Raw genomic sequence first — 23,576 nt, forward strand, 5'->3', positions numbered from 1 at the left:
ATCAAGGAAAGCCTTCCAAATATGGCAAATAGACACCAACTGTGCTGCTAAGAAAAAGATCTACACTAGTGCAAAAGCTGAAGTCCAAAGACAACCAGAGAATTCAAGAATATCTGGTGGACAAAAAAGTCTCAAGAAACCCAACACCTCAGAGATGTCCATGATGCACTGGGATTCTTTAATGCCATAAAGATCTTCTGTCACCTAACGAATCCTGGCAAACACCCTCTACACTCATCAGATGGAATCAAACTTCTAAAGGACAAAAGATAAATTGGTCTATGTTGAAAAGAGCACTACCATAACCTCCTTAACCACAGCTCCAAAGTGGCCAAAAAGGTCCTCTCTCAAATTCTGTAACAACAAATCAGGGATGAGCTTGCAGCACTGCCTAGTTTGAAAGAAATCAGTGAAGCCATCAGCCAACTAAAAACCAACAAAGCCAATGAACCTGGTGGGATTCTGCTGAAATCTTTAAAGAGGGTGGACCTGAGCTGACACAACTCCAACTCATTGAAAAAGTGTGGGTGACAGAGAAAATCCCAGCAGACTTCAAAGATGCCACCATCATCACCCTTTTCAAGAAAGGAGAAAGAACAGACTGTGGGAACTATCGAGGTATCTCCCCTCTAACCTTTACTGGGAAAATCCTCACAAGAATCCTTGCAAACTGCCTTCTACCTGTCTCAGAAGACATCCTCTCAGAATCCCAGAATGGCTTCTGCCCCTCCAGAGGAACAGTGGATGTGATCTTCACCGCATGACAGCTCCAAGAAAAATGAGAAAACAAAATCAGCCTCTGTACATGGCACTCATTAACCATGCAAAGGCATTCGACACAGTGAATCACAATGCTCTCTGGACTATCCTCTTAAAAATCGGATGCCCAGATAAATTTGTGAACATCCTATAGCTCTTCCATGATGACAACAGTCTTGAACAGCATTGGCTTCCAAAGTGACCCATTTAAGGTGGAATCAGATGTCAACCAGGGATGTGGTGCCCCAATCTTACTTTCCATCTTCATAGTTATTATTCTGCACCTTGTTGATGGGCAGCTTCCCACTGGTGTGGAAATCACCTTTCAGACAGATGGCAAGCTATTTAACCGCAGCAGGCTGACAGCCAAAACCAAGGTCATAAGAAAATTAGGACTTTCTCTGTTCCACATTTGGTAAGAGCATGGGATAAAACCATATCAGTGGCCACTCCCAGGTTTTTTATGAGGCTTGGTTGCCCCCTCTAAACTCTCATTCCACCTTTGCTTACTTGGCAGAAGGGTGTTTGAAAATGATGTGCTTTTGTTTGCTTTTCAATTATGTTTTCATAACCATGTACTTTAAAGCAAAGACCTTCCCCGGATCCTAGATGTCTCTGAGGTTCATAGAAAGATACATAGAGTATATGTAGTTTGGCGAGGCTTTAGAATTCTGCTGAGAATCCCAAATACTTTTTCCTATACTCCAATCCAGGATTCCTTAAGATGTTGCTATAGCAAGTAAAAATGAACCCCAGTTCTCGAACTACAAAGCCTGAAAGGGGTCCATGTTCTATGGTGGAGAATTCACATGGCTCACCCACTTTTAGTTCCAACATATCGCTATCCTGCACATTTGCTGGATAAAGCACCTATATTATTTTGCCAAATCATATTTAGTTATTTGTTACACATTAGAGGCGATATACTTGGGAGATCATAAGGTATGGTAAAGGTTTACCATGTCTGACTCTGGGGGTTGGTGCTCATCTCCATTTCTAAGCTGAAGAGCCAACATTGTCCGTAGACACCTCCAAGGTCATGTGGCCGGCATGACTGCATGGAGCGCCGTTACCTTCCCGCCGGAGCAGTACCTATTGATCTACTCACATTGGCATGTTTTTGAACTGCTAGGTTAGCAGGAGCTGGAGCTAACAGCGGCCGCTCACGCCACTCCCGGGGTTTGAACCTGGGACCTTTTGGTCTCCAGTTCAGTGCTTTAATGCACTTTGCCACCGGGGCTCCTTGGGAGATCATACAAAAAGCCTAATTCAGCACCCCGCTTACCGTAATACTCAACCTATAAGACATTAATCAGCAGGACAAGAAAGTAGTGGCTATTTCCTATTCTTTCAGACTGTTTTTTTCTGCTAGGAATTGTGTACATGCTTAAGAGTCAAGGAGATAAAAGCTTGATTACACCACAAATCAAGAATGGGGTAATGATTTGAGTGTTGATCCACAACTCTTATGAGACTAAAGTTTGAATCCCTGCTTGGTCAGAACCCATTTGACCCTGGGCGAGTTCACACTCCTGATAGGTTTGCCATGAATTGGAAATGACACCAAAGCACAAAACAGCTGCAGTTTTGCACTAATTTGAGACTCCTTGATATGTACGTACACAATAGGTCACCATGATCATCTGTTGTGATTTGCAAATTTGCTGTGATTTCATTCAATTCTTTTGTCTTGGTTTCCTACACATGTGTCTGCATCAGCCCACCAGACCATTAGCAATCCTCTGGAAAAGTTGTTTTTGCCAACACAGAGCATTTATTGTGTGGAACTTGACCTCAAATGCTGGATGCACCCATTAAGAGTGCCTTTAACCATCATGTTGTGTTGTGTTGGCAAATCACAGGAATGTCTATGGGCTGCCTTCTGTAGCTGAAAAACAGTAATTTGATCTGCAGCAATTACGGGACAATTGTGCTTATTTCCATGTCATGAAAAAGTTTCACCTGCTGATATCTGCACCTCTCTTAAAGGTGAGCAGGTGGGATTTCACCCGATTTCCCCCCTGTCTGCTTGGCAACCGTAAAGGTCATTTGTTTCCTGGTAGCTTTGAAATACCAAAGAAAATGGTCATTTCCAATAATGAAAACACAAAGTAAATGTTATTTTAGAAAATATATTTATAAAAAAATATTTACAAAATGTAGCAAGAAATAATACAGTTGTAGAAAATGCACCATCCTTTCCCGATATTTCTGTTGATTCCATTGTTTTTGTTACATGTCACAATGAGCCAACAATTTTTCTTGCTGTTCCTGCAATGTGAAAAGGTATTTTTGTTCACTTCTTGGGATAGAGGACAGCAAGATTCTAGCAATTTCTTCATGGAGGCAAGGGGAGAAAGAGAGAGAAGGGTTTACCTAAATACTAGGTAGTTGAGGATTGGGTTTTACTGTTGTCTTTTATTTAAAAAAATCAAATCAAATTTGCCACTTTTCTTGGATTAGATAACTGTCAGTGTCCTACTCATAACTATGGTTTCCTGTCAGTGGATCAGTGAATTAACTCTGGGTGGATTTGCCAAATTGGTTTAGTATTGTGGATGCTTTACTTAAAGTTTGGACTAAAGTCCAGAGTGGAAACAGCTTCGTAATGCCACAAGAACGACCAAGGCAATATTAGAGAGGAAACTCAACAGTGGAAAGCTTTAAAAAAGGACACTCTTCTCCCACCTCCTATTCAGTAAGGTCACTTCACCATATTGGGAAGAGTGAATTCAATGCACTATTCTCATAACAATATGAAAGAAATAGGCCTCCAACACAGTTCTAATCGCATGCATTCTAAACAAACAAACACACAATATGCTATATCTGGCAACCAAATCTTGAGATCAATAAAATCAAATATGGCTCCAGGTTTTAGTCCAAACTGCAATAGAATTATACAGGTTGTTGGATATAAGGTTCAACTGCAATTCCAAAGTTCAGACTAAAATCTGGAGTGGGTTCATCACCTCGTTGCCAACAGGAACCAAAATCCACCAGTGTTCCTACATTCTTCCACGTAAGCTTCCACCAGATTATTCTGTGAATTTTAAGGCACAAACAACAAAGACTTGTCTCCTTTTTTTTCTCTTGCCATTATGCAACCCTGAAATTCTCTTGGGGAGGGAAGAATGTAGTAGCATTAAATGAGAGCATTGCCCAAAATGGAGATTGCCACGGTCACCTTGCCCTACTTCTGTACACAGGAAGGATTTGTGGGTGGAGGAGCAGGGTCATGTTGTTTTGGTCACTCCTGCCAGCGCTTGAGAGCTGGGGAAAACATGACAGTTTTGATACGTTACAGGGAAATCAGGGAGTTCCTGCTGACTGAATAACCACACCTTAAAAAATAGACCAAAACAGGATCAAGAGATTCTACCAGATTTGCCATGAGTTTGCCAGCACTGAAGTAATATTTCAAACAATTTCAAGAAGGGTCAGTTCAAGTTAGCACTTGGATAAAAGATGAATATCAGATGCAGTAGGTTATATCTCTGGTGAAGGAATGGGCAAAACCACCTGAGTATTCCTTACCTAAGAAAACCCTATGAAATACATGAGGTGACCACAAGTCAACAGGCAACATGAAACCACAACAGGTAATGTGAAGGCACATAGAATCACAGATTCTGGAAATCTGTACCTAAGTCCATTCACAATACACAATTCTAAAACTCTTGTTTCTACATTATTGCTGTAATCAACTTCTATGGAATCCTGGGGTTTAGGAGAGGCATTATACATTTTCAGCCAGAGAGCTCAAATGCCTTACCAGGGTATGAACCAGAAGATTCCAGATGCTCCCATGCCAATTCAAGTGGAAGACAGCATTATCATTGTGTAATGTCAAGGGACCATAGCTCTTATTGCAATGCAGGCAAGTGCAACACAGAATCCCTTCCATCAATATTGCATCTCCATACACACATTCCAGCCATTGTTTAGGACAAAAACTCAGGACATAAATTAAATGATGTATGCAAAAGTCAAAAACTGTTTTGCAGCAGGCTGGGCAATATGCACCCCCAGCATATTGGACTGTGAATGCCTTCCACTTAGCTTGCCAAGCCAATGGTGGGGAATCGTGGATGTTATAGCAAGAGAACCACAAGTTGATCAACCATTTCAACTTTATAAGTGTTTGAATCTGATTTTTAGCAGCTTTGATCAAGCTGGCACATTGCAGTTAGGAGAACAGTTTGGCTTGGCCAACTGCCGTCTGCTCTTCTCACCTGACCTGCAGACAACTGTAAAGCATGTTAATTTAAAATGTCCCCAGTGATGCAGAACAATACTTCCTCAGGGCATCATGAGGGGTCTAGAATGGCAGGTGCTTGCAACTGACCATTGGTCTCTGGATGCCCACCACAGCTGTCAGCCCATTGGAACAGGGACAAAATATATCCATACATCCACATGCAGCCAACCTTAACTGGAGATGAGAAATAGTGGATTTTGTCTTCCATAGCAGTGAGACGTCAAATCCATAGGTCTTAAATCTAAATCCTCCAGATATTTTTGGACAGCAACTCCCAGATGTTGTAGGTGCCTTGGCCAATGACTAGGAATTCTGGGAGCAGAAGTTCAAAATACCTGAAAGACCAGGGTTTGGGAAACACAGGTCAAAATCTTAAGGCAGTTGACCAAGATTCTGACCATCTATTGTGAACAGGGTTCTGCACTTCAGTCAGTTCAGGATTAAAATCTTATATTGGCTCATTGTCATCACTGGCATGGAAACCATTATTTGCCACTGGGGAGGAGGACTCCCCTGATCACTATAGCAAAATGATGAACGCTTCCATTGCATACAAATACAACACAAATATGTAAAGGACACTGAACAAAGATCACAGAGTAAAAAAACAACAACAAAAAATCAAGCTGCCCGCACAAATTCACCATATTCCAGGCCAGGTTGCTAGGCCTTCAGCCTGATATGGTCTATTGAGTCCTACAACTGAAGGCTGCTACAAACAGTAATTCCCGTTTCTTCCATGTTCATGCTTTCCAGGATGCAGCAGGTTTATAGAAGTGGGCAATGTGAAGGATTTTTGTTAGAATGTTGACTTCAAAGGAAGACTGAGCTCAACAGGGAAATCTTGCTCAACGTTTAATGAAGCATTTGAGACTTCTGACTGTAGAGGGTCACTTTTCCAACTGCAGGGTGAACTGGTTTAATCATTATTATCCAACGTGCAATGAAGGAATAAGTGTCCATTGCACTCTTCTGCAGACTTCACAGTATGATAGAGCAGAGCAATATGTTTGGAAATATCACGTGGTAGCCTTCTTGAATACATTACACTCAGTGAAAGGTACATGTTCATCCCATATGAAAATGTGCACATGCTCTGCTCTGCCTGGCAATGAGCAGGACTCAATCCTTTCAGCACATCCTTTCAGCACCCTTCAACTGTCCATAGCTTTTCTATGTGACTTTCCTGAACTCTCATAATAATCCTGCTGTGAAAAGGTTTGCAATGGGGAAAAAACTTGACCAGGTGTTAGCCTCTTTGGCAAAATTCCGATTGGTTATATTGACAAAGATTGTAGCTCCAGTCTAGGAAACATAGATCTCCCGAATTCCAGCAAACTACATCTTTCTTCTGTGTGATTTTCTGACAAAGAGTTGCATGCAGTCTTTTGTGTTGGCAACACACTCTGGATCACAGCTAGAAAACAGTTCATGGAACTGATGTCATTTTAATGGCATTTCAACCATTAATACCTGGTTTTCCTTTTAAGCTGGCTAATTGTGATTCATTAGTTTCACCACAAAAACTAATTGTGGATTGGGATGGTAACCATTCAGTAGGAAATATGCAGTTGTTCCAGTTCTACCAAATGAATGTCCTTGTGATACAATTCAAACCTGTATCTTCTGATTTCTCAGCCAATCCTTTCAATGTTTTTTGGATTCTCTTTATTTTTCTTTCTCTCTTAAGATACCAAGAAGGCTCCAAAGAAACTTGCTGGTTTATCCATGTCTACTAAATCTTTATTGCTGATAGAAACAAAAATCCTATCATTCATGTTTAATTGGAACACCCCTCCTTGGTAAATGGAATAAAGTCCATATCCTGCTTTCTTGGACCAGCAGCTAGTTCGAGCGCTTTTCATCAGTAAGATGGGGTCTGGATAGTAGTCAGTGTACTTTGAAATGTACTGAACCATTTGCTTAGGGTTTCGAACACTGTCAGAGTCCGGATCTGCATCGGGTTCTACCCCTTCAGGTTCACGGAACCGAAAATAAGTCTGGGAGTAGATATAGTAGACGCCTGTCTGTGGTATGACCAGCTCTCCATTGTTCAACCTTACATTGTAAAGAAATGAATTGCTGTCTCTCGGTGCCTCCCATGTGTTTATCTTATATCCCAGGTTGTTTTGCAATGCAGGACCTGCAATTGGTTGGAAAAAGAAGAAAAATACAATTTAAGTTTATAAAACACATAACACACTAACTACTATTTCTAGAGAAATTTCCAGGATACAGAAAGCACTATTAGATTGCTACTATGTTTTCACATTATTATTTTTTTACAGGAAGGTGCCCATGACTGGGAACAAGTTGTGTATTGGGAGATCAGTTGATCAGGTTGGTTCATTGTCCATGCTGAATAAAAGAATTCAGTTACTCACTTAGTATGTTTTCAGGATGCCTTCTGTTTTGATTTGCCGTGAGGTGAGCTGCCACTCTGGGCACAGCGTTCTTGGAAACTTCTCTTTCATTTGCAGTGGAAACTTGAGAAGTGCCACCTGGATTAAAAGAAATATCAATTCTTTAACCTAAAGTAAGGGCCACACATAAAGTATTACTATGGCAATGAAACAAAGTCTAAGAAAAGTCCTGCAGGAGGAGGACAAACAGGGCCGTAGCCAGAAAAAATTTTTGGGAGGGGTTTTGAAAATTTCGGGGGGGGGGGGGGGCATTGAACCCCTAGCACATACCCCTCTTCGCTACAAACCTGTCAATATCTGCTTGAGATAGTGCCTGGAGGGACTCTTAATGTTTTGCATCTCATAGACTTAGCATGGGGATTTGGTTAACCAGTTAAAATTCATGAGTAAACGAGATTTTTTTTATAACTTGAAAAATTTCGGGGGGGGGGGGGTTGAACCCCTAAACCCCCCCCCCCCCTCGCTACAGGCCTGAGGACAAATGCTTATCTGGTACAGTACTCTCTTCCCATAGTGGCCAAATGGTTGCTTCTTGAAAGGCCAAAACCACAGCATGACTGCTATAGCATCCTCACAATCCTGTTCCAAGCAACTATGGAGACTCACATACTAATACACAAGCGTGTTTAATCCCGTTTTAAATTGGTGCCAATCTTGTGGTAGTGGGGATTCAAACTCTGGTCTCCAGAGTTGTAGTTCGGCACTTAAATCACTACATGGCACTGGCTCTCCTTATAACAATACTCCCAGGAATATTATTTACCAAACATGGTGGACAAATGTGTCAATACCTGTTGCCGAGGAGGCTGCACCAGAAACTGCGTCTTCCAGGCGGTGCTTTGCTACAATCTGCAATTGCAAGTGTAATTATGTTTAAAAAAAATCCTCTGATAAAATTATACTTCTGGAAAAGAAAGGAAGAAAAATCTCAATATGTATGTAGCATTTTATTTTATAAGCTGTACAGAAAAATATACAACCCCTGGAAAGTGTCCCACTTCTGGTTTAGGGTTTGGCTTCCTGGAGCTCAGGATATGAATGTTGGAGGAAATGAGGTATTCTCTGAAGGGAGCGCAGCAGTTAGGAAATGCCCTGCATTCCAGTTCTCTTAATGCAGATTTATTATATCTTAACTGGGAGAAGGATCTGCAAAGTTATTCTGCCATTTTAACTGGGTGTTGTTATTTTTGCTTAGTCAGTCATATTACTATTCCATCTTTTTTTTCCAGCGAGGTCACTGAACATGACATTCCTCTTTTTTGTAGTGTCACAACATCCTATAAGGTAGATTACGTTGGAGGGTACATCCTAACTGTAGAATTAATGCAGTTTGACACCACTTTAACTGTTGTGGCTCAATGCTATGGAGCCCCAGGAGTTGTAGGTTGATGAGGCTCCAACACACAGGCAGAGAAAGCTAAGCTCCTTATTTATTTATTTACAGTATTTATATTCTGTCCTTCTCACCCCAAAGGGGACTCAGGGCGGATTACAATGAACACATATATGGCAAACATTCAATGCCAACAGACAAACAACATATATAGACAGACACAGAGGCATTTAACTTTTTTTTTCCAGCTTCACGATTCCTGCCACAGGGGGAGCTGTTGCTTCACTGTCCACTAGTGGCTGTACTTCCTCATTCCTTTCCTCGTGTTTTGCTGGCAGTTTTATGATGTTGTAAATTAGTTAAATTAGCCTCCCGCATAAAGCGTACCTAAATTTCCCTACTTGACAGATGCAACTGTCTTTCGGGGCTGCATAGGTCAACAGCAAGCCGGGCTATTTAATGGTCGGGGGCTTAACCTGACCTGGGCTTCGAACTCATGACCTCTTGGTCAGTAGTGATTTATTGCAGCTGGTTACTACAGCGCCCAGGATTCCATAGCACAGAGCAATGGCACTTAAAGTGGAGTCAAACTGCATTAATTCACAGTTTAGATGCATCCCATGAGATCAACTGGCCCAAGGCTACAATCCTCAACCTGTGTTTCCCAAACTTCAGTTCATCACTTGAACTGCTATACGAGACAGTTGGACAAGAGGATTGTCATCTAACATATCTGAGGCTACCAGACGGATGTAAGCCTGAAAATGGACTGAAATAATCGCTGCTGTTTCCACTGGAAGATGTATTTCCTAAGTCAAGTACCTTTTTAATTAACCGTGAAAGCTGCCACTTGACTTGCCAGCAGGGGTCGCTCTCGTCGATGTTATCTGCATCCACGTCTTGTAGTAAAACATCTTCTCTGCTAAAACAAGCCAAATTGCTCTCAGAATAAGTAGCACGAAGCTGGATTGAGAAAGGGGGGGGGGGGGGGAGAGAAAGAACAATTTTTAATTCAATGTATGCATTGAAGATGTATATTACAGATGAAAATGAACATTAGAAACTGTGTTTACAAGTAGCAAAACCCTTTAGGTTCTCAGTGTTACACTGAAAACTATCCCTATGATATTTCTAAAGAAAACTCATATGATTGGTGTAGTTTAAGGTGCAGTTGCTAGAATTCCTTGTCAGTATTTTTGTCATAGCTCATATATTTTATTTGTACAGTAGAGTCTCACTTATCCAAGCTAAACAGGCCGGCAGAAGCTTGGATAAGCGAATATCTTGGATAATAAGGAGAGATTAAGGAAAAGCCTATTAAAAATCAAATTAGGTTATGATTTTACAAATTAAGCACCAAAACATCATGTTTTACAACAAATTTGACAGAAAAAGCAGTTCAATACACAGTAATGTTATGTTGCAATTACTGTATTTATGAATTTAGCATCAAAATATCACGATATATTGAAAACATTGACTACAAAAATGGCTTGGATAATCCAGAAACTTGGATAAGCGAGGCTTGGATAAGTGAGACTCTACTGTATTGTTGTTCCATTCCAGTTGTTTCTGACTTATTAAGTAGCATTACAGTGTTATGAAAATTGGTGATTAAACATCAAGAGTCTACATTGCAGACCTAAAGTGCATTTACCCTGTAGAATTAATACAGTTTGACACTATTTTAACCTTTATCGCTGAATACAGAATCCTGGGAGCTGTAGTTACACAATGTCTTTTGCCTTCTCTGCTGAAGAGTGATGGAGCCTTGCCAAACTGAAACTCCCAGGATTGCCTAGCATTGAGCCATGGCAGTTAAAAGTGGTATCAAACTGCATCAAGTCTACAATGTAGGTGCGAGGCTATATTCCAAAAGAGGGTTTCAACTGGGCCATGTTGACTAGTGAGACTTGTAGTTCAAAAGGGTAATCTTTTCACAGTCTGAACACATATATATGCATGTACAGTAGAGTCTCACTTATCCAAGCTAAACAGGCTGGCAGAAGCTTGGATAAGCGAATATCTTGGATAATATGGAGGGATTAAGGAAAAGCCTATTAAACATCAAATTAGGTTATGATTTTACAAATTAAGCACCTAAACATCATGTTATACAACAAATTTGACAGAAAAAGTAGTTCAGTACGCAGTGGTGTTATGTTGTAATTACTGTATTTACGAATTTAGCACCAAAATATCACAACATATTGAAAACATTGACTACAAAAATTGCTTGGATAATCCAGAGGCTTGGATAAGTGAGACTCTACTGTGCACACAGGAAATATTGTTCAGTGTCTGTGGCAAGAGAACTGCTCTATATAAGCACCCTGGCTCTTTCTCCCCGTGAAACTAATCCAAAAGCAGCAGCCCAACCCATCTCCATGAGCTTGTTATGACTTGGCTTCACCTCAGGGGTGACTAGGCAGGGGAAATTTACTGCCATTTGCTGACAAGAGACATTTTCCCATAGCCTACACTGGGCCAGAAGACCGTGATAACATGGGAGGGGAAGCATGGATCCGTGAAATGCTAGCACTAGGCTTCTCCAATTCTGCCTGAGCTCCAGACTATAAACTAAACTGTTCCCTTCTGTCTTTCTGAACTATTGAATCCAATTCTTCCTTGGGGCATTTGTTGATCCCTCAACTAAAGCAAAAAAAAAAAAAACCTAGTGGAATCTGTTAGAATAAGAAAGAAATCAAAATAAAGATGCCTCAAATGACAAGACCATTCCTCACATTCCTTTTCTATTGCTCTCCTTATTGAAACCATTTCCTAAGCATAAAACCTTGCTGAGGAGTCAAAGGCAAATGTTCCATATGGCAAAATCCTTAATTTAGTCATGTTTCTCTTGAATCCTGAGACTGGCCTCAATTATCATGAAAACAAGTTAGTTTTGGGATGGATTCACAACATCTAATGTGGGATTTTGCTTTCTTTCTGCACCATTCAGAGTGTCCGGTGTATCTTCTTCTCAGCTCTGGTGAAATAGGAATTAAATTTGAGTCCGTAGTAATACTTTCAATTTTTTTCAAAGGACTGATAGTAGGTGGCATACTATGAAAACCTACACCATCAACAAATGTGGAGACCTCTTACCCCTGTGCCAGAAGCACTTCGATCAAATGTCTTCTCCAGCCTGGCACCTTCCATCATTTCTAATCAGCTGGGACTCATTAAAGGAGATATTCCAACACATACATGCAGGGTTCATAGAATCACAGAGTTGGAAGAGATCACATGGGCCCTCTAGCCCAACCCCTGTCATGCAGGAAAAACACAATCAAATAACCCCTGACAGATGGCCAACAGCCTCTGTTGGGGAGCTTCTCTATGATATTCAACAAAATGTGTGAAATAGACTGAAGTCTATAGTGACTCGTCTTTTCCCCCAGAACTTTCAAAAGATATGGCTGGAAAGTCCCCCATCATTTTTAGAACAAGACTGGGTATTTTGCAGAGTTAAATTGTAACCTACAGAGATGAGTCTTGCAATTAGCCTCAGGAGTCTGCGTGGGAGTTTATGATCTTGCAAAAAACGCTACTCTCTATTCAGGTTATGTGGTTTTTCTGGTGTAGATTGACCTGAGACTCTATTTCAGAGTCTATTTCCAAAAGTCACCCAGGATGAAAAGAGGAAGAAAGTGGGTGAAACAAAGTGAGTAGATTTCCATCAGTTTTTGTTTCCCCTTCAGGGGATCTGGAGGAGATTGGAGATAATGCATATTTGTGTTTGTGACTAGTTTTGCTTGCATTTAGCTGTTTTCCAGTGGAACCCCCCCCCCCCCCCCAAATCATCATTAATCTTTTAAAGGTTATTTTGGAGAGCCTGGGGGATTTCTGGAGCTAGCACTTGGGACTACAAGGGCTGCATGAGGACAACACTTTTGTCCACTGCTCCACTAATCGCTAAGTTTCCAGCCCACATTTCATATTATGTTCAGATTTACCCAAACTAAAGCTATGCTTTCCTTTCCCCTGAGTAAAAACCAGAATGAAAAATAAAAGAGAACAGTAAAGATGAGGCAGAATAGAAAGTATGAGGAATCATAACCAATTACCATAAACCATCTTCTCTTCAAGACTTTGTCCTCTTATTTTTGAGTTTGCAAACTGATTTTGCTCCCAAAGCAAAAGACAAAAGAAATCCTTTATGAAGATGTCCCGCCAGAGAGCTTATTAATGCTACTTTTGGAGAGCAGAATCCCCTTACGTCTGCTCCAAAACGTAACTTCCAAGTTCTGCCTTTCTACCATAAATACAAGCAGGAGGAATCCAAACATATTCTGTGCCAAAGTAATCAAACTCCCTTGATTAAAGTTGGCATCCCATTTAAACTTAATTGGGGGTAACAGCTACTAAATATAACATTGGCTTTAGCATAATAATGGCCAATTACATGCAATTAACCAAGCCTGTATAATTTATTATGAAATTATACAGGTATGATTTGTATAATTTATTATGAAAATACACATTTAAACAAATTTAGGATTAGGACATGAAGAACAAGCATTGACCAGAAAGTGGTCAGAAATTCAGAAACCAGTTAGTCCATCTTTCATCCAGGGAAGTTACGTTTTGAAGGACAATTCCCAGAATGCCCCAAACATCCTAACTAGGGGATTGTGGGAGTTATAGTCCCTAACGTTTCATGCTCTGGCAGTGCTGGATAGTCACGATCTGCCTGTCTCTTTACAGCTCTTTACCCTTCTGTCTGGGAACTAAACAACTGAATATATGTAATACTTACTTCCTCCTTTTACTGAGCAAGACAATAGGTTTGTTTTCCTTCATCTACACTGAATAAATATTATTGTACTCATTCACCCATAAGTGCTCGGAAATTACATACCAGGAAGTTACTTTGAGTGGCACACAATTTGGACAAAAGTGGGCTCCAAAACCTGTGCAGTCGAGTGTCTTCAAATCATTACTGGCTTATGGTAACCCTATAAGTAAGTTTTCTTGGGAAGATTTGCTCTGAAGAGCTTGGCGTTTTGACTTTTTCAGAGTGTGACTTGCAGAAGGTTACACAATGGATTTCATGGCTGAGCATGGATTCAAACCCTGATCTCCATGATGTATCAAATCAATACATCACAATGGCTTCCTACTTTCTGCTAACGCAGACAAAACCAAGCATCTAGATCAGAGGTGGTGATAGTACGGGGCTAATTTCCCCCCAATCATCTTCTCCAAGACTGCATATCCTTGAAAGGATGTAGAAATATTATTTCTTTTGGGCTGAGATACACCAGCAAAAGAACGGCATTCTATAGGTTTGTTGTTTATTCGTTCAGTCGCTTCCGGCTCTTCATGACCATGCCAGAGCTTCCAGAGTTGGTTGATATAGTTTTTAGGTGGAAACCACATGTTGCTTTCATCTATATTTTACCAACTGGGGACTAAATAATTGGGCATTCAAGTAAATATTTTAGAAAAGAAAAAAATGGGTAAAAGATTATCTACTCTTCATGCAGGAAGCACATTCATAAAAAATTTACCCAGATTTCCAAACAAAGCTGTCTGGAAACTAGACTTCCTGGATATTTCAGATGTCTCCTTTTCCTTGTCCTTGGGGCAGAAGTGACCGCTGTACAAAAGAGTTGAGAAACCCAATACGTAAGTTGTGATCTTTCAGTAAGTATTTGACATGCATTCTCCGTGCCACTAGTAATACAAATGACCTGTGCTAATTTAAGGCTTATCTCATATGGGGGGGGGGGGGGGGGGGGAGAGAGAGAGAGAGAGAGAGAACGATTTTTTAAAAATACATATTCTGCCAATGAAAAAGCAAAGAATCATGACTGTTCCCATACTGCAGTTTGGAGTGACTGAAACTGAGATTGGGTTACAACAACCCTGCAGTGTAGTCCACTGTAAACATTGTAAGCCAGAAAGAGCCTGGCAAAGAGGTTCACACAACAGTCCTGTAATATGATCCAGTATTTTGCTTCTCTCTTAAGTTTTTTAAAGGAGGAAGAGGAAGAAATTTTACCACTGCACAAGTCAATGCAGTACGAATGGAGAGAGAGCCTAACCTTTAATCGAATCCCTTTCTTGAGCTGATTTGATCTTGGCAGTCCTTCCCAAAAAGGCGTTTCCTTCTTTTAAAATAAAACAAATCAAGCAATACTTATAAAACCAGGTGGAATCTGACCCTAAGGCTATTTAACAGTGATAAACAACACTGCAAAGCAAACATATTTTGTCCTTGTCCTGTACTGGCTTCTTTCTGCCAGATCACTTTCGATTTCCATAGAAAGGTTCAAACTTCAGCCAACACACCAACTATACTTGAGGTCAGGACAAAAATCAAACTGAACACCCTCCTGGCTCTCACCTGGCTCTAGTCATTGGACGAATCCACACCACAGAACTGATGCAGTTTAATACCACTCCAACTGCAATGGCTCAATGATATGGCTCAATGATATTGAGCCAAGAGAATTGCAGTTTTACAAGGTTTTTAGCCTTCTCTGCCTGATTTTGCTGGTGCCTCAGCAAACTACAACCATGATTCCATAGCACTGAGCCATGGCAGTAAAGTGGTGTCAAACTGAATTCATTCTACAGTGTAGATGCACCCACTGGCCCCAGTAACTTGCAAGTAATTGTGCTAGAAATATAACATTCATGTCAAGCCAGAGCCTATGGCAATGCATATAGATAGGGTGAGCAAGGTGGAGCTCTCCAGATGTTGCTAAACTACAACTCCCATCAGCATAAATGCTGCATTTCCACAGCCATGCTTGTTTCCATATTGCCTATATTCATATTTGTACCTCAGCTTTCTTCCAAATCAGAGAGTATTTCCTTTTCAGCTGTAACACCAGAAGTGACTTGCAGTTTCTCAAGTCACTCCTCACATGAAAACAAAGCTGTACAACAACCCTGCCAGGTAGTCTAAGCGAAGATTAATACAGAGATTGCTGGAATCTACACTTATGTCATCCTGATCAAAAGATCTGCATGCTGTGTACTCCCTTCCCTGTCTTTACATCCCAGAATAGCTTTGGAGCTGACGTGGAACACTTTTGCAGTTTATGCTTCTTGACTTTTCTTGGAAACAAGAAATTCATATTGCAAAAATGAATTTAAAACTAAGAGGCAGTACTGCAAAGAAGTAGGAAGCGATTTTGAAAGAGGCTGTCATGCTAGGCTTATTGCAGTCTAGAAGGAGAAAGGAGAGGAAAAGAGGATCCAGCAGCAGAAATCCAGTTTTCATGCAGGAAAAAGGACAGGATTGTTTCAAAATAGCAAAATAGTCCTGAATGGAACCTATAAATCTCTAGATCTAATAGGCTAGATTCTAGAATCATAGAATATTCAGTTCTGACCCAAGACTCTGGGACACCAGGACTCAAATAATACTCTCTCCGCCATGTAGGAAAGCGGTATTAAAATTCCTTCTAAACAAATCCTGCCAAGAAAACCTTGTGATAAGTTTGGCTTAAGGCAGGCATGGGCAAACTTCGGCCCTCCAGAGGTTTTTGACTTCATTTCTCCAGATGTTAGTCTGTTAGGAAATGTGGGAGTTGGGAGTCCAAAACACCTGGAGGGCTGAAGTTTGCCCATGCCTGGCTTAGGGTCATCCTAAATTGGAAATGACTTGAAAGCACACTACTACACGGGGTGAGAACCCATTGGGTGCATCTATATTGTTGAATTAGTGCAGTTAGACACCACTTTAACTGCCATGGTCCAATGCTATGGAATTCTGGGATTTGTAGTTTAGTGAGGCACCAGCATTCTTTGGCAGAAGATCTTACAGAACTAAACCTCCCATGATTCTCTCTGCATGTATTGCAACACACTGTTGTGATTCCAATTGGAAGGGGAGTTTGCTTAACCAGCAGATCATCCTACAAACCAAATAAAAGTCTTATCTCTTTAGGGAAAATAAACATTAAACAAGAAGAGTTGGTGCAGCCAAAGTTTGGATTCTTGTTGCCTTTTTCAAATAATCTTGATTTCTTCCAAAATTCACTACTTCCTCCTTTTTTGGAAAAAAAAAAGCTCAAAAAGGCAAGGAAAACAAAGGAAGTTTATTTATATTTCTTTTTAAATTGCCACAAAATTCAGTTCCTGTATGCATGAAAAGCACTGTGTGTTTGGGGAAAGGCTTAAAGGGGGGAAGGCTTAAAAGGGAGAAGAGGTTTACACTGTGGAAGAACAAAGACCCTTATTTTCTAAGGAATTCAAGCCTCCTGTTGATCCTATCAAACCATTTATCCCTCAGCAGCTAGGAAATAGGCAGAGATCACAAACCCTTTATCAGACCTATACATTTAATAATTATCCAGCCTGCATGGTGTTAAGTGGGAATTGTCATCCAAAAAAGTAACTTCCCTAAAAATACTTTTTGCATTAACAAGATAACAAGGAAAGCAAAGCTAAATATTACTATTTTGGATTACTGTCATTTCTGGGGTAGTAATGCAATCTTGTTTTCTCCTAAGAGTAAATTTTAAAATAATAGAAGAGTGCACCCACACAGAAATAATGCAATTTGATACTACAGTAGAGTCTCATCCAACACTTGCTTATCCAACGTTCTGGATTATCCAACACATTTTTGTAGTCAATGTTTTCAATATATTGTGATATTTTGGTGCTAAATTCATAAATACAGTAATTACTACATAGCATTACTGCATATTGAACTACTTTTTCTGCCAAATTTGTTGTCTAACATGATGTTTTGGTGCTTCATTTGTAAAATCATAACCTAATTTGATATTTAATAGGCTTTTACTTAATGCCTCCTTATTATCCAACATATTCGCTTATCCAACATTCTGCCGGCCCGTTTATGTTGGATAAGTGAGACTCTACTGTACTTGGAACTACCCTGCTTTAGAATCATGGGAGGTGTAGTTTGGTGAAGCACCAGAACTATTTGACAAAGGCTAAAAACACTAGACAAGACAAGAACTTGCTGACTGAAAGGTCGGTGGTTTGAATCTGGGAAGCAGGGTGAGCTTGGTGAGCTCCCGTTGTTAGCTACAGCTTCTGCCAACCTAGCAGTTCAAAAAATATGAGCAGATCAATAGGTACTGCTCTGGCGGGAACGTAATGGCACTCCAAGCAGTCATGCCGGCCACATGACCTTGGAGGTGTCTATAGACAACGCCAGCTCTTTGACGTAGAAATGGAGATGAGCACCAACCCCCAGAGTCGGACGCAACTAGACTTAAAGTCAGGGGAAAACCATTGCCTTTATTTTTACTATAAAATTACAAATCCCAGGGCTACAGCGGTTAAAGCAGTGTCAAACTGCATTAATTCTACAATGTATATGCACTAGAAGACTCCCATCAAATGTTTGTTTCCAGTCAAGGGAGTCTAGGCACCAGAGAGTTAGTCATACAATGTGATGAAGTAACCCCAGAGATACTTTACCACAGGATCCCCCCTGAAACAATAGCATTTCCTCCTAAGAGTGAAGTATTTTTTTCTCTAAATGTGCAGAGAGAGGACCCTGCCACACAGCCCTATAACCCAGAATATCAAGCCAGAAAATCCCACAATATCTGCTTTGAACTGGATCTGAATCCACAGTGCCACGTATTGCAGTTCGAAACAGATAATGTGGGATTTTATTCAGCTGTGTGGAAAGGGCCATGAGTTTACACTTTACAGCCCTTTGTCTGAGTCCAAAAAGGGAATGGCATCCTGAGATCTCTCCAGACCAAAAGAACAAAGACAGAAACATACAGATGTATAGGCATGTGACTCCAACACCATCACTTTCCTTTTCTTCTCCTGTTGGGATTCTTTAGCATTTTTTGCCTGATGAAGAAGCCAGTGGTGCTTTGAAAGCTTGCATAGTGTTGTGTGCATTTTGCTTGGCCAAGACATGTATCCATCTTTTGTGGATATTATTTCACTCTACATAATTATTACACTTTAAAAAACATTTATCTGCCATGGCTTTCTCCTAGCAATCATGGGATTTGTAGTAGAGTGAGACACGTGTCATTACCCCAGAAAAATACAAATCCAGGATGATTTCTAATGATTCAAATGCACAAACTTTGTTTCATTTACATAGTTTAAAATACTGTGCTGTGTATACAATATATGAAATCATTTCGTGTTTGGACCTGAGTTCCATCTCCCAAGATATGTCAGGTATGTATATACAGATACTGTATTCGAAGTTCTGAAGAAATCCAAAACCCTAAACAACTTCTGATAAGGAATACTCAACCTATATCAAAGAGTAATTACATGTCCTTCCCTCTTCTGTGCCATTCCTTGGAAATGGGCATCTATGGGATCTGCTGCTTTGCACCCAATCTTAGGACGCATCTACACTGTAGAATTAATGCAGTTTGACACCACTTTAATTGGCATGGCTCAATGTGATGGAACCCTGTAGTTTAATGGGAGCCCTGGCACTCTAGTATGCACAGAAGGCTAAAGACCTTACAAAACTACAACTTCCAGAATCCCAGAGCATTGAACCATGGCAGTTCAAGTTGTGCCAAACTGCATTGATTCTAAAGTGTAGATGGACTTCTAGATTGATCAGGCGCGGAATTCAATCCCTCAGAGAAAAATGGAACCTAAGGCAAAAGAATGAGAAAGAAGTCGTTACCAGGGCTCCTTATATTGTTACTTCTTCTCACCAATGTGTTTCTGCAGAATTACAGTAGAGTCTCGCTTATCCAACGTACACAGGCCAGCAGAACGTTGGATAAGCGAATATGTTGGATAATAAGGAGAGATTAAGGAAAAGCCTATTAAACATTAAATTAGATTATGATTTTACCAATTAAGCACCAAAACATCATGTAATACAACAAATTTGACAGAAAAAAATAGTTCAATGCGCAGTGACGCTATGTAGTAATTACTGTATTTACAAAATTTAGCACCAAAATATCACGATGTAATGAAAACATTGACTACAAAAATGCATTGGATAATCCAGAATGTTGGATAAATGAGTGTTGGATAAGTGAGACTCTACTGTACTTTTCAAAAGAGCAACTTCCTCCTGGATTCCCCCATCAAACTTCCGGCCCGCCCTAAACTTTTAAAAGTAACTTTCCTAAGCTCAGCACATTTCCTCCCAAGCTTTCTTTGTTTGAGTCGGCGGCAAATGGGTTAACCAAGCACATTATTATTTTTAAAAATGAAAACAAAAGGAATGTTTATATTTAGGATTCACGCCCATCCGGACAAAAGGGACAAAGTTGCCCTTCCCCTTTGAATTTCCAAGATTTCAAGTAACCCTGATCATCAAGATGGTTTTATTACTTTAATTTATATACTTATTATTTTTTCCAACAATATAATTGCACCTTTGTAAGGGAGGAAGGTTCACTACAAAAGTGCTTCCCATGGAACCCCATTTCCTGCTTTTCAGTGGCAAAACTTTCAAATATTTCTAACTAAGGAAAGCAAGGCCCCTTCCACACAGCTGAGTAAAATCCCACATTATCTGCTTTGAACTGGGATATATGGCAGTGTGGACTCAGCCCAGTTCAAAGCAGAGTTTGTGGGATTATCTGCTTTGATATTTTGGGTTATATGTCTGTGCGGAAGGGCCCCAAGAGAGAGAGAGGCTTAGAGGACGGGAAAAGGCCTGGATTTCGGATCTACGCCAATGCTTTGGAGTAAATGCAAAAACTCGAGGCTTGCAAAAAAAAAAAGTGGTTTGCAACTTTGCAAACTACCCAAAGGAAATAAATATTTGCACGATTTCTTATTTTGGATCCCCTTTCTTGAAAGGAAGCCAAGACAATTGGAGACTTGGAATATTTGTACTCCTTGGATGATTGAACTAGAGTATAAAGTTTGCAACTTTACATTCACTTTTCTACGAATAAGGCTGGAATCTGGAATATACGAATCCCAACAAAAATTGCAGGGGAAAGTATTTACAACTTCGGAAATCTATTCAGAAGGAAAGAAATAAAACTAGGCATGTTTTCTCATCCTGCACCCACTTTCCAGAGAATTGTTGGCCCTTTTGAATAGTGTATTTGAACTCCTAGGAAGCAACCTACACTGGAGAATCAAAAGTTTTAGGTTCAACATTAAGCCTTCTCTGTCCAAAAGTCCTGGTGCTTCATCAAACTGCAACTCCCAGGTTTCCACAGCATTGAGCCAGAGCAATTGAAAGTGTAGTCAAGCTGCACTGACTCTACAGTGTAGTTGCACCCTAAGTTGTACACAAAGAAGACTGCTTTCATTTGGGCCTCATGATTACTTCCTAGGGTTTTAAATCTTGGGCCCCTTCTACACTACTCTATATCCCGGGATCTGATCCCAGATTACAGTAGAGTCTCACTTATCCAACATAAACGGGCCGGCAGAACGTTGGATAAGCGAATATGTTGGATAATAAGGAGAGATTAAGAAGAAGCCTATTAAACATCAAATTAGGTTATGATTTTACAAATTAAGCACCGAAACATCATGTTAGACAACAAATTGGGCAGAAAAAGTAGTTCAATACTCAATAATGCTATGTAGTAATTACTGTATTTATGAATTTAGCACCAAGATACCACAATATATTGAAAACATTGACTACAAAAATGCGTTGGATAATCCAGAACGTTGGATAAGCGAGTGTTGGATAAGTGAGACTCTACTGTATCTGTTTAAACTGGATTATATGAGTCTCCACTGCCAGATAATCTGGGATAAAATAATCCGGGATCAGATCCTGTGATATAGGGGCAGTGTGGACTCAAAATTGCCCTTCTCTAGAAAATGGATATAAGATTGTGCATTTATTATTACAGTAGAGTCTCACTTATCCAACGTTCTGGATTATCCAACGCATTTTTGTAGTTGATGTTTTCAATAAATCGTGATATTTTGGTGCTAAATTCGTAAATACAGTAATTACTACATAGCATTATTTCGTATTGAACTACTTTTTCTGTATTGAAACTACAAATTTGTTGTATAACATGATGTTTTGGTGCATAATTTGTAAAATCATAACTTAATTTGATGTTTAATAGGCTTTTCCTTAATCTATCCTGATTATCCAACATATCTGCTTATCCAACATTCTGCCGGCCCGTTTATGTTGGATAAGTGAGACTCTACTGTATTACTATTCATAGAATCACAATCTGGAAGAGATCCCCAAGGGCAGTCCAACCTTCTGCCATGCAGGAACACACAAAGCACTCCCGACAGATGGCCATCCAGCCTGCTTAATTAGCAGTAGCATTCCTGGATGTGTTTGCAAATTGTGCATGCACCCCAAGAAAGGCTCTGCAGTGTAGATGCACCCCAAGAAGGCGAGCTTCCTTTCCCTTTTCCCTCCCAAAACAAAGAGAGGTTTCTCCACGAACCTGTTGCAGCTCGTTGGTGAAATAGAGGAAAGTGATGGCGACGCAGATAGACTGCAGCAGCACGGCGAAGATCAGCACCAGGCTGCAGGTTTGGCCGGCGCTGGGCCCACCGCCGGAGGAAGAGAACATCATGCTGGAGAAGAGAGACAGAGGAGAAGGGCAGCAGCAAGGAGAGGAGGCATCCGGATCTGTGTGTGTGTGTGTGTGTGTGTGTGTTGTGTGTGGGGCCTGAGGGGCCAGGCACACAAAGAGCGGTTGTTATGTGGAGGTGGAGCGGGGCTGCCCCAAATCACCCTCCTCCCTCTTTTCTCCTCCCTCTGGGCTGGCTTTGGAAAGGAGGAAGGAAAGAAGGAAGGAAGGGAGAGGGAAAAACAAAGCTCAAGAAGAGGGAAGGAAGGCAAGCCCACCCAGAAGCAGGGGCCCCGTCTGCACGGACTCTTTCGTGTTGCTCAAACTGCAGCAAACAAACAACAAACTCCCATGAAAGTGCTCAAAAGAAAGGCCAGTGTGCGCATCAGTGCTCTGTGGTTTGTGTCATCACCAACCAGCCCTCAAACTGGTTCTAACATTTCCTATATACAGTAGAATCTCACTTATCCAACATAAACGGGCCGGCAGAACTTTGGATAAGCGAATATATTGGATAATAAGGAGAAGCCTATTAAACACCAAATTAGGTTATGACTTTACAAATTAAGCACCAAAACATCATGTTATACAACAAATTTGACAAAAAATTATTGATCAAGATGCAGTAATGCTACATAGTAATTACTGTATTTACAAATTTAGCACCAAAATATCACGATGTATTGAACACTGACTACAAAATTGTGTTGGATAATCCAGAATGTTGGATAAGCGAATGTTGGATAAGTGAGACTCTACTGTAATTTGCACAGTGAAACCACTTTCCTCCATTCCAGTTTGAAACTGCATTAAAAAAAAATTGTGTATGTCAGGAGCAACTTGAAAAACTGCAAGTCGCTTCTGGTGTGAGAGAATTGGCCGTCTGCAAGGACGTTGCCCAGGGGACGCCCGGATGTTTTGATGTTTTTATCATCCTTGTGGGAGGCTTCTCTGATGTCCCCGCATGGAGCTGGAGCTGATAGAGGGAGCTCATCCACTCTCTCCCTGGGTTGGATTCGAACCTGGCAGCCTTCAAAGCAGCAACCCAACCTTCAAGTCACAAGGCTTTAAGCCACTAGGCAACCGGAGGTTCCTACTGCATTAAATGGTCAGTATAGATGGGACCCCGGTGGCACAGCATGTTAAAGCACTGAGCTGCTGAACTTGCAGACGGAAAGGTCGCAGGTTCGAATCCGGGGAGCTGAGTGAGTGCCTGCTGTTAGCTCCAGCTTCTGCCAACCTAGCAGTTTGAAAACATGCAAATGTGAGTAGATCAATAGGTACCACTTTGGCAGGAAGGTAACAGTGCTCCATGCAGTCATTTATTTATT

The 23,576-nt window shown here is 40.7% G+C and overlaps 1 protein-coding gene across 1 annotated transcript; it reads right to left on the reverse strand.

Moving 5' to 3' along the window:
* Positions 1–5,453: 5,453 nt before the first annotated feature.
* tnfsf10 (TNF superfamily member 10) lies at positions 5,454–22,397 on the reverse strand. The gene is made up of 5 exons (XM_062976767.1): positions 22,117–22,397; positions 9,599–9,739; positions 8,235–8,292; positions 7,405–7,521; positions 5,454–7,163 (listed from the first exon to the last, which is right to left on the reverse strand). Exons 1-5 carry the CDS (start codon positions 22,246–22,248, stop codon positions 6,706–6,708), a joined length of 906 nt encoding a protein of 301 aa, XP_062832837.1. The 5' UTR covers positions 22,249–22,397; the 3' UTR covers positions 5,454–6,705.
* Positions 22,398–23,576: the final 1,179 nt, after the last annotated feature.

This window comes from Anolis carolinensis, chromosome 3 (assembly GCF_035594765.1).
Source record: "Anolis carolinensis isolate JA03-04 chromosome 3, rAnoCar3.1.pri, whole genome shotgun sequence".
Lineage (NCBI taxonomy): Eukaryota > Metazoa > Chordata > Lepidosauria > Squamata > Dactyloidae > Anolis > Anolis carolinensis.